Source organism: Phaseolus vulgaris, chromosome 1, assembly GCF_051622355.1.
Source record: "Phaseolus vulgaris cultivar YP4 chromosome 1, ASM5162235v1, whole genome shotgun sequence".
Classification (NCBI taxonomy): Eukaryota; Viridiplantae; Streptophyta; class Magnoliopsida; order Fabales; family Fabaceae; genus Phaseolus; species Phaseolus vulgaris.
The window spans coordinates 54755465-54770900 of NC_143498.1; the positions used below are offsets into that span (position 1 = coordinate 54755465).

The 15436-nt window shown below is 31.7% G+C and overlaps 3 protein-coding genes across 4 annotated transcripts; 2 read left to right on the forward strand and 1 right to left on the reverse strand.

Moving 5' to 3' along the window:
- Positions 1-375: 375 nt before the first annotated feature.
- LOC137815258 (arabinogalactan O-methyltransferase 1) lies at positions 376-1530 on the reverse strand. Its single transcript, XM_068618373.2, has one exon. It carries the CDS (start codon positions 1400-1402, stop codon positions 554-556), a length of 849 nt encoding a protein of 282 aa, XP_068474474.1. The 5' UTR covers positions 1403-1530; the 3' UTR covers positions 376-553.
- Positions 1531-5374: 3844 nt separating this feature from the next.
- LOC137815259 (non-specific lipid transfer protein GPI-anchored 1) lies at positions 5375-8505 on the forward strand. The gene is made up of 2 exons (XM_068618374.1): positions 5375-5863; positions 8094-8505. The coding sequence occupies exons 1-2, from the start codon at positions 5503-5505 to the stop codon at positions 8300-8302; spliced, it is 570 nt and encodes a 189-aa protein (XP_068474475.1). The 5' UTR covers positions 5375-5502; the 3' UTR covers positions 8303-8505.
- Positions 8506-11149: 2644 nt separating this feature from the next.
- LOC137815276 (Ran BP2/NZF zinc finger-like superfamily protein) lies at positions 11150-14865 on the forward strand. Of its 2 annotated transcripts, XM_068618405.2 has the most exons (10): positions 11150-11274; positions 11557-11602; positions 11863-11978; positions 12348-12621; positions 12838-12908; positions 13284-13329; positions 13420-13529; positions 13654-13678; positions 13784-13935; positions 14189-14865. In XM_068618405.2, the coding sequence occupies exons 1-10, from the start codon at positions 11266-11268 to the stop codon at positions 14189-14191; spliced, it is 852 nt and encodes a 283-aa protein (XP_068474506.1). In that variant the 5' UTR covers positions 11150-11265; the 3' UTR covers positions 14192-14865. The 2 variants fall into 2 exon arrangements, with proteins under 2 accessions (XP_068474506.1, XP_090151416.1); XM_090295290.1 differs by having other exon boundaries at positions 13784-14865.
- The last annotated feature ends 571 nt before the right edge of the window (positions 14866-15436 follow it).

The window sequence follows — 15436 nt, forward strand, 5'->3', positions numbered from 1 at the left end:
AGGATAGTACTCTTTTTTAGAAATATTGAAATTATTAAAAAAAATTACAAACTGATAGGCATATATGAAAAAAAAAATCGTTTTATAAAAATCTTGGATTTTTATCCTCTCTCAAATGCTTTCGTAAGAAATTGAAAACAAATAAATTTGTAAAAAGTAATTTTAAAAATGTTCATATCAAACATAACAGTTGAGCAAAGATTCACAACAGTTTGACTAAAAACTCTCAAATTCATAAATTCATGAAATAAAACACTCTGAAACTAATCACAAAAGTCAACGACACATGTTATATTTTGTCTTGAACAAGCTTGTTCGTTCATCGATCTTGCTGTTACCCTTGCGCTGTCCGCAAATTGGACATGACAAAGCGTAGAATTAGAAAGCAAAGCATAGTAATGATCAAAGAGAGAGCAAAAAGATGATATGAAATCCGATACAGTGTTCCCTACTACGCATGCAACTTCACGTTGAATCATACTCTGAGAAGAGAAAAGAAGAAAGAAAAAAGATGAAGAACAATGGGAAAATGGTTAGAAGGGTGAAGAAGTTTCTAGCAGAAATGAGAAGCATGGGTGTCGTTAGAAGAAGGTATCTGGAAGTGCCAGAGCCTTCCAGCACCATTCACCAAGTTCTTCCTACACAGAAACTCTTCTGCGTAAGCCTTCTCCACCTTGCGATCCACGTCATGCAAGAACACGTGCGTCACACCGGGTTGTTTCCGGTTACGCGCCATCACAGCGGCGGAGAACACCGCCGCCATCCGCCCCGGCGCCTCCGCGAAGTACCCCTTCGGCGCGTCGATCATGATCATGTCCCACTCCCTCTCGTAAACCTCCTCGGGGAGATTCTCCAGCGCCAGCTTGCACGCTTCGTTGCCTCGCAGGTACGCCGCCGCCGGAGAACACGTGGCTTCGGAGCGGTACGAGGCGAGCAGCGTCTGGGCGTCGCGAAGCTGCGTACGGTAGTGTACGGTATGGGCCTGCAGGCCCGGCGCGTCTTTCAAGATCGAGTGGACCCACTTGGGATCCTCCTCCAGGAACACCGTGGTGCCGCCCGGGTTGAACGAGGCCCACATGAGGGAGTCGTGGCCCAGCCCAAAGACCAGGAAGTTGCAGGGCCGGCCCAGTGACTTCATCACGTCGAGACTGATCTTGATCTCCGCCACCGATTGCTGCGGCACCACGCGCGAGGTCGCGTAGTGGAGAATCGCGCGCATCTGGATCGGAGCCGGGTCGTAGCTTATTTCGTTTCGGGTTCGGATCCCCAGCGTGGCCGGACACAGGTACGTGGTTTCCGAGGATCGGACTGCGGTTGTGAGAAAAAGCCCGGCGGCGATGAGGCCCGCCACTGCCAGGCCCACCACCCACCGTTTCTCCTGTAACGGATAACGGTTCTTCATTTTTGAAGGCTTTTAATTTCTTTCCCTTTGGGTTGCATGTGTATGACAGTAGAATATGGTGTTGATTTTAATGTGTGTGTTGTTGATGTGTTAATGAAGATGTAACATGAAGGAGTTTTGTTTTGTGTTTTAAGGAAAGGTGGTTTGATTTTGTCAAATGAAAATATAAGGCAAAGGTGACAACACAACTTCACATTTAAGAGATTTTCATTTTCCTTTTTTTGAATGATACGATTTTGGGGTTAATTGGGAGAAGAAGATACCAATTGTACACTAGGAGTGTGGTAAGGACATTTGAGTTGCATGTTAAAGTATAATATTTTTTAATTACATTATATCCATGTCACATAAGGATTTTTTTTTTCTTCTTAGAAAATATAATTTAATTAGTAACTTAAAGGATATTAGTAGTTTATTGGATAAATTTTGTTTTTTCTGTCATTTATTTCGTACCTATTATTCTAATCACACTAAATATAATGAATAAATATTGTTAAGGATAAGAATATAGATTAAAATTGTTTTATCATATTTTGTTTTATTTCATGGAATCAAACGGGTTTGAGACTAAGAGAATGATTAGTTTTTTTTTTCTTGGTTTATCGTTTTCTCTCTTTGAACAACTTCATAACTCTTTCTTGTTTTTTTCTCCTCGTCCTTGTAAACTATAAACTTATATGGTACCTGCAAAAGACACTCTGTCGCTCAAGTGAAATCTGGGTATTCAATACTTGGTGTAACCAATGCGTGTGTGACTATTTATATGATTATTATGGATCATTTGTTATTGAGTCGGATTAGAATTTTTTATTATAGTTAAAAGTGTATTATATAATACTTAATTATAATTTATTCTTATTAATCTTCTGTTATGCTTAATAATTTTGGTTGTGTCACTCTAATTAGAAACTGAAATCTCTATTAGTCATCTGCCCTAACCAGTACACTAACAAATATAAAAAAATGTCATTTAGTTTTATTGAAATTTGAATGTGAAAGTCAACTATAACAATATTTTAATAACAATGAAATTTATTAATTGTAGGAATTAAATTAAAGTAAAATTTTAGATAATAACGTACTCGTGATGTTCTATGCAAAAACAAAACAAAACTTATCATAATGAGAGGTTCAGGCAAACACAATGAGAATATAAAAAAATGCATGTGATTTTTTCGTGATATTCGTATTTTGAGACGGCTAAATGAAAATACCATGTTCACATTCATTTTTTTATTTTTTTAATAAAAAAAAAACAAAAAGTAGTAGCATTTGGATATGCTTAAAGTAATACCAACTGAATGTCTGACCTAACACTATAAACGCAATAAATACGAAAAAAACTTTCTAATGAGCTGTTTAAAATTTTAAAAATAAATAATTATCAATGTATTGATATTTTTTTCAATATAATAAAAAAATATTATAAAAAAATAATTTATTATTTTAATTTAAATTTCGTTAATAATTAAAATAATTAAATACGTATTTAGTTTTTAATAATTTGTCATGTATATTTATTAAATAAATAAATAAAATTTAATATGAGATTAATTTCATAATTATTTTAACTCTACTCACACCTATTTTAAATTAATTGTATATTGATATTGATTTTTTTTATAAAAATATGCGTGATAATTATTAAAAATTAAGTATATGTTTAATTATACTAGTTATTGATCAAGTTTAAATAAAATTGATGAAATTAAAGCTATTCATTCTTTTATTATATTAAAAAATATAAATATTTGTTATATTGAATAAATTATTTAGTTTAGAATAATCATAAAACAATCATACATGTATCTCGTGAAAAATAAGAGTATCGTGACTCCAAGTTTCTGTACTATTTTAGTTTCTCTTTGCTTTTAAAGTTTGAAGTGTAATGTCCTAAGCAAAATTAATTTTTTAATGGACACATACATATCAACGATAAAAAAAATAAACATGCAAAAAATATTGTTGGACTAAGTGAAATGAATATAGACACAAATAATTATATTCAAACACGAGGCATTATTTTTTGAAATGTATTTAGACTGTAAATATTACTCGTATTAATTACTATTTTTTTTATTTGTTCAGCAAAATTATTTCAAATTATATATTTACTTTATTATATTTATCCAAAAAAATTATTTCATATTATATATATTCGACAAGAAGAAGAAGAAATATAATTTCTAAGAGCATAGTTAACTGAGAAAAAACATAAAATAACTAATTAATAAAGTGAAAAAAAAGAAATATAATTTCTAAATGCGTGCTTTAGTTTAATACAAAACAAATACTATGAACACATGTAAAGTAAACTTAAAACTTGTTAACAAAAACCATTTAACAAATATACATATCATATTTCAAAAAAACATATACTTAATAATGTAAAATAATAATATTTATTTTTGTACTTGTATAAAGCATTATTCAACTAATCTTTTTTTCTTTCCTTATTTTTTCACTTAAGATATTACCAATTGAACAATTGATGTTCGTTCCTTGATAGTTTATTTTTTACTTTTCTTTTCATACTCGTTTCTTAGTTATCAGTTAGAAGTGAACTTGTAAAAAAATTTCCAATAAACAAGTATTACATAGAAGAGCGAGTAATATATTGATAAAAACGTAATTTATTATTGTATAATCATATGTATTTATAATTATTGTAATAGATTATGCGGTATGGACATTGTTTAAATGTATCTTTGCTAAAATCACATTATCTGATTTATCGAGTATCTTCTTATTTTATCTTGGTGCATTAACTCTATGCAATCAGACGAACTCTGATACTGAATGACATGATTGGCTCTGTCCCAATCGATATATATATTTTTTAATTTAAAAATTGAATATATATTATTGTATTATTAGAATTGATTGTTAAGTGGATAGTGTTGTAAAAGTATTTTTGTGTATAAAAAAATATAGGTGAAGCAAATATAAGGCGTTAGATGGGAGCTGACACAGCTCTGTGGACAGAGCTCTGTGAACATTCATGGTAAGAAGAGAGAGAGAAGAAATGGAAATGGAAATAAAAAAGTTAAAGAAGGAAGAAGGTGAAGTTGAAGAGGGAAGAAATTTGAATGCATGTTGCATGGTTGTATGCCAGGTGGAGAATTAAATTTGAAGGTAGAAACGAGACGCAGTGGTTGAGGAAGCACGCTATTTATAGTATCTCTCTTCCCACAAACTCCAAAGTCATAATCCCCAACCTGTGACCTCTTTACTTCTCTCCAACCACTACCACCCTCCAAATTTATTCATCTATTCCCATACCTATCTCTCTTTTTCATAATTATCAACCAAATTTTTAATCATCTTTCAAACTATTCTAAAATATTTAGGGTTTTAATTTTAGAGTTTGATGTTTCGTCATTATTTTGTTTTTAAAAGACATTTTGAATAGTAGAAGAGAAAATAGTATATAAACTACCATTGACTTCGACTTTTTAATGATGTGATACTTACTATATTGACAATACCTGAACACCAATCAATTTTGTATTTATTCAACTTTTCCTTCAAATTCAAAGTGTTTATTCTCCTAGTTGTTCTAATGTTTATAGGGTACGCTTATGATTATGATTAGGGTGATAATACATTGACAATTCTTATTTTTTTTATACAACCACATTATAACTTTGAATACTATTATTTTAATATTTTTTATATTATTTTATTTTAAACTTAATTTTTATTATATATATTTATTTTAAAAATTATTACATCAAGAATTATATATATATATTTTTTTTTTCTTATAATTATATTATTTTTTAAAATTACGAGTAAGATATAACAAAATGAAATTTAAACTTTGTTTTAAAAATGTTTTTTTTTTTTACGTGGGAACAGTGGGAAAAAAGAGTGTAATATAGCAATTTAGACGAAACATGACACGAGACAAATACTGGTAGCACTACGATGTTAAATTGAAGTTAATGAAAGGTAGTTGAATCGTAACGAGAAAAAGAGATTAACGGCGTTAAGCTACCGTCCAACGCCCCCACCTATGCACATTAAATAGAGAGAGGAGCAGTCACAGCATTCAGAAACGCAAAAACAGAGGCAAAAACAGAGACAGAGACAGAGTGATGATGAAGCGGCAGAGCAGAGGGGAGGTGGTGGTGGTGGCGATGGTGGTGGCGATGGCATGGTGTGGGTGGATGACGGCGGCGGAAGGCGCGGATGATTTGTCGACGAAGTGCGCGGAGGTGGTTCAGAAGGTTATTCCGTGCTTGGATTTCGCGTCGGGGAAGGAAGCGGCGCCGAAGAAGGAGTGCTGCGACGCGACGGCGAGCATAAAGGAGAGCAACCCAGAGTGTCTGTGCTTCGTCATTCAGCAGACGCACAAGGGTAGCCCTCAGATAAAAAGCTTGGGCATTCAAGAGGACAAGTTGCTTCAGCTTCCTTCGCTCTGTAAAGTAAAAAACGCCACCATCACCGATTGTCCCAGTAAGCTCTCTCACCCATTCTCACTTCAAAACTTCACCTTTTCCTCTGCATCTCTCACTTCAATCAACACAAACAAACCCTCATTAACCATCTTTTTGTTCAAAATCCTAACTAACACATACAAAACATTACTAATACTTAGAAACCAAATTCTTGTAAGTCCAATAATCAATAATAATCATTTCTTAATATATAACTAGGTTTTAAATTAAAAAAAATAAAAATAAAAATTCATTTCATAATATATAAATAAATATAACTAGATTTCAAAACTCCAATTCTTATAAACTAAATAAATTGATTTTTTTTTTTTTATATTTTATCTTATAGAATTTTCGTATTTTATCTTATAAATCCACTATTTTTTTAATAAATTTTACCTTATGAAATGATTTTTTTTTAAATTTTAACTTATAAATCGATTTTTCTATTTTACCTTTATAAATCATTAGTTGATTTTATCCTTTCAGACTTCTTGACTTCTTGTTAATTTTATTTTATAAACTAATTTTTTATTAATTGATTTTATCTCATAAATCGATTTCTGATTGATTTAAATCTTATTTTTATAAACCTATTTTTATAAATTTTATCTTATAAATTGATCGATTTTGATTCTTATATTGTGGATTTTACCTTATAACAAATTGATTCTTATATTCTTATAAGTAGTCAATTTTTAAAAAGTTTAAGCTATATTTCTTAATAGGGTTGATATTTAAATAAAAAAACAAAAACAATGGTGATCTTCGATGTTAAGCTTCTATTTTTGTTGAGAAATTTTCCCTTTAGTTATCACTCTAGAAGCCCTTAGATCCTGGATTATATGTTAGGTAAGTTGTTTGTGTGTGAGAATTGAATTACCCTAAACTTTGATGACAAACTTGTCGTTTAGATGATTCTGTAGGGCATGTGAAACAAAATCCAAGTTTTATTAATTAGTGTGGACTTTTTTTTTGGTACGAGAACGCTGTGAAGGTGAAGTGCAATTTTTTGGTGTAGAAATTGTACTTTTTAGAAGGGTACATGGATAGTGATTGTACTATTAATTTATTACGTGTTTTTTACTTAAATTATATTTTCTATCTATATTCCATTTAGTTTTTATTTAGTAGTAGCTTTAGTTATATATATTTTTTTTTATTTTTTTTAATTATACTCTTACTTTCATTATGTACTATAACTTGTTTGGAGGTAACGAGAGAAAGGAATGTAATAGGTGATTTATCTAAAATTATATTGAAAATATTAATTTAGGCGAAGCAATCTTAAACAAATATTATATAGGTAGAGAGAGTATTTTTTTAGTTATACTGTCATTTCTATAGTTATTTATATATCTATCATCACAAAGGTGAAAAGCAACATATAATTTATTTATTTTCAAGTAGAAATGAGAAAATATAAAAGCTTTATTATTGTCATTCATATTATAAAAAATATTGTATATTGATTTTAATATATATATATATATATATATTATTAATTAAGAGGGCATTACCATTACTTTCAATAAGATTGCGTATATTAAATTAAATCTGATTCTTGTCCCTAATTAAATTGAAATGTGGCCAAAGGGCAATTCCAAGAGCTCAACATTTTCCATATTCAAACTTGGGAATATTAACCATGGCTCCTTCATTGTTTGGAAAAGTAACAGCTGTATTAAAAAAAAGTCATATTTTGAAACTTTGTAGATAAAAGTATATAAAATTTCAAACCTAGAACATTTAAAGTGATAAAAAAATATGGTAAAAAATAAGTGTATTCTTCACACTGTGTATCTTTTTTCTTGTTTACTCATAATATATATATATATATATATATATATATATATATATATATATATTCTTTTCCTTGTGTTTCTGTTGTATCTGGTATTGTTACTCACATTCTTTCACAATAAATGTTAATATGTTGATTTTTCGAGATTTTCACTTATGATCATTCTAGTCTAAGACTCTACAATTTCCATTACATATAAATTTATGCAAATACAATTACTATTTTTGTGTATATTTTTGTTTGATACTACATGAATTCGTAATAGCCAGCTGTTAGTGAGGGGTTTTAAAGTGTTCGATGGAACATTTGTTATTGTCTGATTGGTCAGTAGTTGCACTAATAAATTTGGTCACATGTCTTCAACTACTAATAAATTTGGTGGATTTTGTGTATAAGTAAACCAATACTAATAGTACTACATGGCATGTGATTTTAATGTGCGCAGAGCTTCTGGGTCTATCTCCAAGTTCCCCTGATGCTGCAATCTTCACAAATTCTTCCAAAGTAACTCCTGCAACATCAAGCACACAAAGTACGACCCCACAGAGCCAAAATGCTTCGTATGGAAGTGCTGTTGTACCTAGTATGCTGCTCATGACTTTGACCATTGTTGTGGCTGCAATTTCACCTGTTTTTGTGAGCATTTATACGTGATGGGAAAGGTTGAATGGTGTGATGAATGAAGCAAGTTTAGTCAGTGGAAGTTGTCGTTTTGTTTGCTGTTTTTTGTTTTCTGTAGGACTTTCAATTAATGAATTAGTTTGCCGTTTGCATATGTAATGTTAATGCATCTGTTCTGCTTCCAACAGTTCATATTAATGGATTCTTGGTCACAGTTGGGAAGACTCTTAAAGTAAGGATAATCTTCAAAAATACTACATTGGTACCAAAATATGTATATAAATATTTCTTAATATTAATAATATTAATATTAAAAAGTGGATTGCATCTTTAATAAATCTTTCTCACGTTGACAACGAACTTTTTTCACGACGTTAACGAATCTTTTTCACGTTAAGACTGTCAACTCGTGCCTTTAATAAACCTTTCTCACGTCAACAAAAGACCTTGTGTTAGTTGTTGGATGTATGCTGTGTTTGAAGGTGTGACCTCTCTGGTGGGGTGATATAACTATATTTGTTTGGTTTATTTACCTTTGTATGAGATTTTAGCTTGATCTGTAGTACAATGTTTGTTAGATCCTTAGTTGGTAGGGTTCTAGGAAACCTGTTTTTGGAGTTTTGTATAAGGGTTGAGACACCCCTGAAGTGTCTCATTTTATTTTATTTATTGATAAAAAAAAAACAATGAACCCTTTTCACGACGTCAACCAACCTTTTTTACGTTGAGACTGTCAACTCATACGTGAGACTGCATATTATTAGTAGTTTGATAATAAGTTCAGGATTCAAGATCACTCTGATATTATATTGAAAAGTGAACTTTTAAGTGTAATTTAAACTCATAAATCAACTTATAAGATAGGTTTCCCGTTGTAATCTTTAACCATCAATATTAAAAAAAGAGATAATTTTCTATCTACTACTATTACTACTCTATAACAATTTCAATTGCTTTTACACTTTACATTTATCATTTTATCTTTAAATTTCTTGTTTTCTTTTCCTTGTTTTTTTCGCCCGAAAACTTATTCACAACCCTCATTCTTTACGAAATCTTTGTCGAAAAGGATACTTAAATGTTAAGGTTTTGAATAAAAAAATATTTTTGAACAAAAATTGTAGGACCTGTGTTTTTTGAAATTTTCCTCACTGCATAGTAATTGTGTCGGACAACTGAATTGTTTGTATCATCCTAAGATTCTTTTGCTTACAGAACAAGAATTTCATAGGCACTGGACTTTGTTTTGTGACTTGCATGTATCTTATAAGAAACTTTCGTTCTAAATGTTATTATGAAATGGTAAAATTTTAAATATTGAAACATAGATCTTGTTTGTTTGTGATTCTTGGATTTTAAAAGTTAATGTCTTCACAACAAAAATATTAAAGTAATATTTAATTATAATAATTAAATCAATATTTTTGAATTGTAGATAAAAATTATAAAAGTTTGAGGTTTATAATAACTCACTATTAAAATAAAAAAAATTATATTCTGGTTTGACCAGATAAAGTAAAATAAATTCTACTAATTTTTTTATAACTAACAATTATTTTGATATATCTAAAAAAATATTATTCTGATAACTAACATTAATAAATATTACGGCTTCTTAGCATGTTGTCGAAACGCAATTGTTAGAGCTTTACGCTTCACTGTCTAAAAAAAAGTCAACAAAACAATCTCACAGTTAAGTCTTGATGATAGGTCTCAATCAGAAATTAAATTCCTAAATCAAACTCAAAATTAAAATTGTGATATTTGCATGTGTGTTTAATTAAAAAATAGCAGTGATTCTTAAAATCAAGTTAATATATTCAATAAATGTTAGGTATAAAAAAATACTTTAAAAAAATATACTTTTTAATCATATTTTTTCAAATGCAAAAACTTTTTAACCCTTAGAAAATGCACAAGACTTTTGAGATGTGATGTTTTTGGTTATGCCTACGAGGGATCCTTCAAAATGGATGTAAAAGTAGTATTAAAAGTTTTGGACTGGGAAAATGAATTAAACGAGAATTATATTACCAAAAAAACCACAAATTTTATATTAAAATCAGTTTTAACTATATAATGTCACCCTTAGAAAAAAATTCTCTGATATAAACTCAGTTATTTATCTCTAATTTATGATAATATAACAAAGAGTTTAAGTATTAGATAAATTAAAGGCATCATTAAAGTATCATCACTAATACTTTTTTCAAAAGTTAATGTTAACATACAAATATAAATAAAATACTCTTTAAACATAAAATGAATTAAAAAACAAAATAATGAAGTATTCGTTAAAAAATTAAAAGTGTGTGTTTTGAGTTATGTAGCACAAACATTTATATAGACATTCATACAATACGGACACAAAAATACATATAATATTTAAAATTAGAAATTTAATAATTTTTTTTTAAATTAAATACTTCATTAATACGTATTATATGAGTGTTGATGTTCAATACGTGTGTTTGACATGGACATACTATTTAAAAAACGTGTCAAAAGTCTCGTAGATTTTAAGTGAAAATGAAAAATGTAATATTATGAAGTATTTTAATAAAACAATTATTTGCTTAACTTTACATTTGTTAAGGATAATACTAGAGTACACTTAGAATCAAATTGAAAAAAATATAAATTATTGAAATATGAGTTTATTTGGATTAGGCATGTACTCTCCAAACACTAACACGTTTTTATTTACACAGTGTATAATTATTTGGGGGTGAGAAAGAAGATGGGATGAAAATTAAATATTGGGGTGGAAACAGCAAACCCATGGAAATTGTGCCGGGATGGGCTTGGGCTTCGAAGCCCATTGTTGCACCTTGTCTGGGCCTGAAAATATACTATATCAGTTTTAAAAAGAAGTATATTAGATTAGTGTGATTTCGGGTTTCGTGTTTGCGTGTTATTCTTTCCTGAAGTAGCTTCAACTATTTACCGCCCTGCCGGAGAAGAAGATAGAGAAGAAGGATCTGTGTCGTGTCGCCATGTCTCGGGTAATCACACGCTTTCTCTCTCATTCTTTAACTTATGATAATATCTTGATTTCTTCATCGTTTTCTTTAGCTACGATTTTTGAACCCTAACCCAATCGATCTCTGTTCAATGTCGTCGATTATTAGGGTTTTCTCCATTACTGTCGATCTAATTTTGATTGCTGTCCTTTTTCCACATTAATTTGTCTTTGCGCGGATTTGTTTTTTAATTTGTTGTTACGTTATGATCCTGTTTGTTTATGCGCAGTGAATTCGAATCTCATACTCTGTGTGGTTTCGCAGGTTGATAACAGAAACTCCTCAGCCGCGAAGCGTGCTAGGACTGATGGTGCGTCGTGCTTTTTCTGTTATTGTTTTTTATTCTTTGATCTTTATGGATACTTTAACAGTGTTCTTGACACTTGAAGTTGAATTTCTCGTGCGTGCGTGCTATTTTACATTCTGCTATCAATTTAGGCACTGGTAGCCGGGGCCGCAATTGCTAATTTCCACACTCACCGTTATGCTGTGCTGCCTTTTTATAATACAACCTGTTGTGTGGTGATGAAACTGAACTTGGGTTGCATTTTAATTGGTTTTCCTTTGTAGGTAGTCGTAGGGAAGATGATTGGACTTGCCCCAGCTGTGGCAATGTCAATTTCTCTTTTAGGACAACTTGTAACATGCGTAATTGCACTCAACCAAGGCCAGCTGATCATAATTCGGTGAGATATTATATGTAATTCACATTGATGTTTTTTGAAATGAGGTTTGAATCTCGCAAATGATCTAAGGTTAGTTTATTTTATGAAAAACGTTATCAATAGCATTGTCGGTAGACTCTTGATTTTTTCTCTCTCTTTTTATTCTCTCGTTTTACTGCTATTTCTTATGGTGCTTTCTTTCGTATGCCTACTTTCTATTCAGTCTAGTGTCATCGAATTTTGTTCCCAAACTAAGGGGAACGTGAAGGTTATATTAATCAAATGTTCATGCATGCATACACATGATAGACATGTAGTTGTTTTTATTTTGCTTCCTCTTGAGCTACTCTCATATAAACTTTTTTTATCTATTTGTTTACAACTACCCAGAAATCTGCTGCCAAGCCTCTACAAGCTCCACAGGGTTATTCATCCGCAGCTCCTTACTTAGGTTCTAATGCTCCCTCTTCTATATATCTTGGTGTTCCACCATATGGGTCTTCTCTGTTCAATGGATCATCAGTTCCTCCCTATGATGTTCCATTTTCTGGAGGATCAGCATATCACTACAATTATGGTAGTCGCCTTTCTGCTGGTAGTCCTTATAGACCATTGCATTTATCTGGACCTGCACCCTACACCGGTGGGCCAGTGATGGGAAATGGTATGTTCTGTTTTTTGTTTTTGTCATTAAAGTCAATGAAGCTTCAATTTGATGGATGAAAATGAATACTTAATTGAAACTTTCTCATGTATTGATAATGATTGAGTTAATGTTACGCAAATCTTGCTTCTTTGATTCTGTTATGTTGTTTCTCTCTCTTTTGCTTTTCTCCTTTTGCATTTAATATTAGTTTTTTGGTTGGGTATTTTCTTGTAGGTGGGATCTATGGGATGCCCCAACTGTTGGACCGGTATGGCCTTGGTGTGCCTATTGGACCTGGGACAATGGTATGCAGCTGTAAGCTAAAAGAGTTAAACCAATTGTATATAACTTCTAATGCCAGTACCAACATTTTTTTTATTACTGTTTGTCATCAACTAAAGAATCTAATGTCTAGTTATGCAGTTATTTGTTCATAGTAAACACTACTAGTAAAAGCTAGATATTTTTTTCTATTGTATTACAATCACCAGTCAGAACGGTCTTAAAACTATGCATTTAATTCTTCATGATCACATTGTACCGATCATGTATACATAGTCACACAATTGTATTTTACTTCAAAACAAATTACCGTACATACATGCATTTCCCTAGTCAATTGTGTGATTTCATGGATTTTGTTGCAAAATGGAATGTAATATTCATTATTGCCTGGGCAGGGTGCCAGGCCTGGATTTTTTCATGAGGACAAATCTCAGAAAAAAGGTACGGCTTTGTTATTTGTAGCCTATGTCAATTTATGTTGAAATGGAAATTGACATAGTATTATTGTTCCCATCCCCACTTCTCGAATAGATGCAACTCGTGACAATGACTGGACATGTCCAAAATGTGGCAATGTCAATTTCTCATTCAGAACTGTCTGCAACATGAGAAAGTGCAACACACCCAAACCTGGATCCCAGGTTTGATGGCTTTGTTTATATTGTGCATATTTATTTTGATTAACTTTTATATCCTTGAAAATTTGATGTTTTAACATTTGTGTCATGATGATTAAAATTGTTGGATGTGATCGTTGGGCTGCAGGCCTCAAAGTCCGAGAAAAATTCTAGTAAGTATCTTCCCACATGACACATCTCTTTCATACTTAAATGATGTCATGACCTGATACAAGAGCAACAGTTGGTAATTATGTTTACATGTGTTCGCCATTCAGAGCAAAAGATGCCTGAGGGAAGCTGGAAGTGCGAAAAGTGTAACAACATAAACTATCCTTTCAGAACCAAGTGCAACAGACAGAATTGTGGTGCTGACAAGCCTGCTGAGTCTGATAAATCTCCTTCACCATCTGCAGATCAAAACGATCAGGTTTGTTGTCTAAAATGTTTTCATTTTGTTAACCTTCATTTCTTGTTGCAACAGTTGTTGGTTTTCCAAGAGCAGCTTTGTGACATGATGAACATTTTCAAATGGCAATCTGTTGTGAAGTTGTTTTTTGAGTGGATTCTAAGGAAACGCTTCAGTTTTGCTTCCTTTCATTTGGAACCTTTTTATTACACCTTTTTAATTTCTTCCAATCTATCCGTTGCAATCTTTAATTTGCAATTATTTACTGTTCCAGTGAGTACTAGGGCATGTTTGAGGGTTGAGAAGGTCCAGAGTTGTCATCAAGCTTTGCTCAATTTGGGTGTCTGACAGTCAGTCTTGTCGTCTTCTATGTTGCAGCAGTTGTCAAGTCACTCACCTTCTCAATATGTGTCAAGTTGTTGTATTAACTGAGATGGTATTTTTGGTCTTTGTGGATTGTTATGATGCATGTGTCAGCCAACTTTCCGGGCACAAAGGTTATTGCAGTTTCCAGTTTTAAGTTTTCTTTTGGCTCATGAATGTCTGTGTTTAAGTATAACTCTAGATGCCTCAAAAGAATGTGAAGATTCCAAGTTTTTAGATTTATTAGGTGGCATTTCGTTTTGGGTAGTAGTTGAAAGTGTCGTCCTAACATACCACTTAGGATGTGTGCATCAATATTCGTTACAGAAGCCATTTTATCTCCTGTTGTTGCTTGTAGCTACATGGATGATTCATGTCGTGTCGTTGAATTAAAGTTGCAGTAGATTATTTGGTTCTTTTTTTTATTGTAGTTTCATTTAGACAAGAATTCCTAGTCCGATGTTATTTTAGGGTTCTGGGTAGTCTTTTATATGGGGTCATTCACCTTGAGACAAGAATTCCTAGTCCGATGTTATATTTGTTTCGCTACTCTTATATTTGGTGTATGTCAAGTGGGTATTTGTTGTCCTTTATGAAGTGTCAATTGGGCAATTTGGTCCCTTAGAATTATTCTATGCTAGCATAGTTCGCGAATTTGTGTACAAGTCAGTATCCTAATTTATGAAACTAGCATCACAGTAGTGCATTCTTTAGCCCATCCCCTAGAAGGACTCGTTTGATATGAATTTTGTTAATATAGACTAGAATACATGAACCAAATTCATGGACCAGCAGATGATTACAAGGATGAATTTAGGTCTATAAATGTTAAGTATTCAACGTAGTGCTGCTCCGTACGAATTGCAGCATAAATCCATGCAGAGGATGATTTGCAAAAAAGATGAAGTAACCTAAAAGGATGATATTGTACTTCCGAGAGAAGCTTCCAATATGCTTTGTTCTAGGACCACGTCGGACATTAGCTGATAAAGGTCCACTTTGACGAACAATTCGGTAGAAAGTCTGCATTGATGTCTCTCTCATTACGTTAGCTACACTTTTGTATTTAAACGTAACCATAATCTGAGTTATTAGGATTAAATTTTACCCATAATTTAAAATAGCTTCAGGCTCATTAAATCACAATCCATGTTATACC

Excerpts from the sequence above, each read along its gene's own strand:
- LOC137815258 (XM_068618373.2), bottom strand. The coding sequence starts at position 1,402 with ATGAAGAACCGTTATCCGTTACAGGAGAAACGGTGGGTGGTGGGCCTG.
- LOC137815259 (XM_068618374.1), top strand. The coding sequence starts at position 5,503 with ATGATGAAGCGGCAGAGCAGAGGGGAGGTGGTGGTGGTGGCGATGGTG. Across the intron at positions 5,864-8,093 it reads CACCATCACCGATTGTCCCA|AGCTTCTGGGTCTATCTCCA; the intron begins GTAAGCTCTCTC and ends TAATGTGCGCAG.
- LOC137815276 (XM_090295290.1), top strand. Across the intron at positions 11,603-11,862 it reads GAAGCGTGCTAGGACTGATG|GTAGTCGTAGGGAAGATGAT; the intron begins GTGCGTCGTGCT and ends TTTCCTTTGTAG. Across the intron at positions 13,530-13,653 it reads CACCCAAACCTGGATCCCAG|GCCTCAAAGTCCGAGAAAAA; the intron begins GTTTGATGGCTT and ends GTTGGGCTGCAG.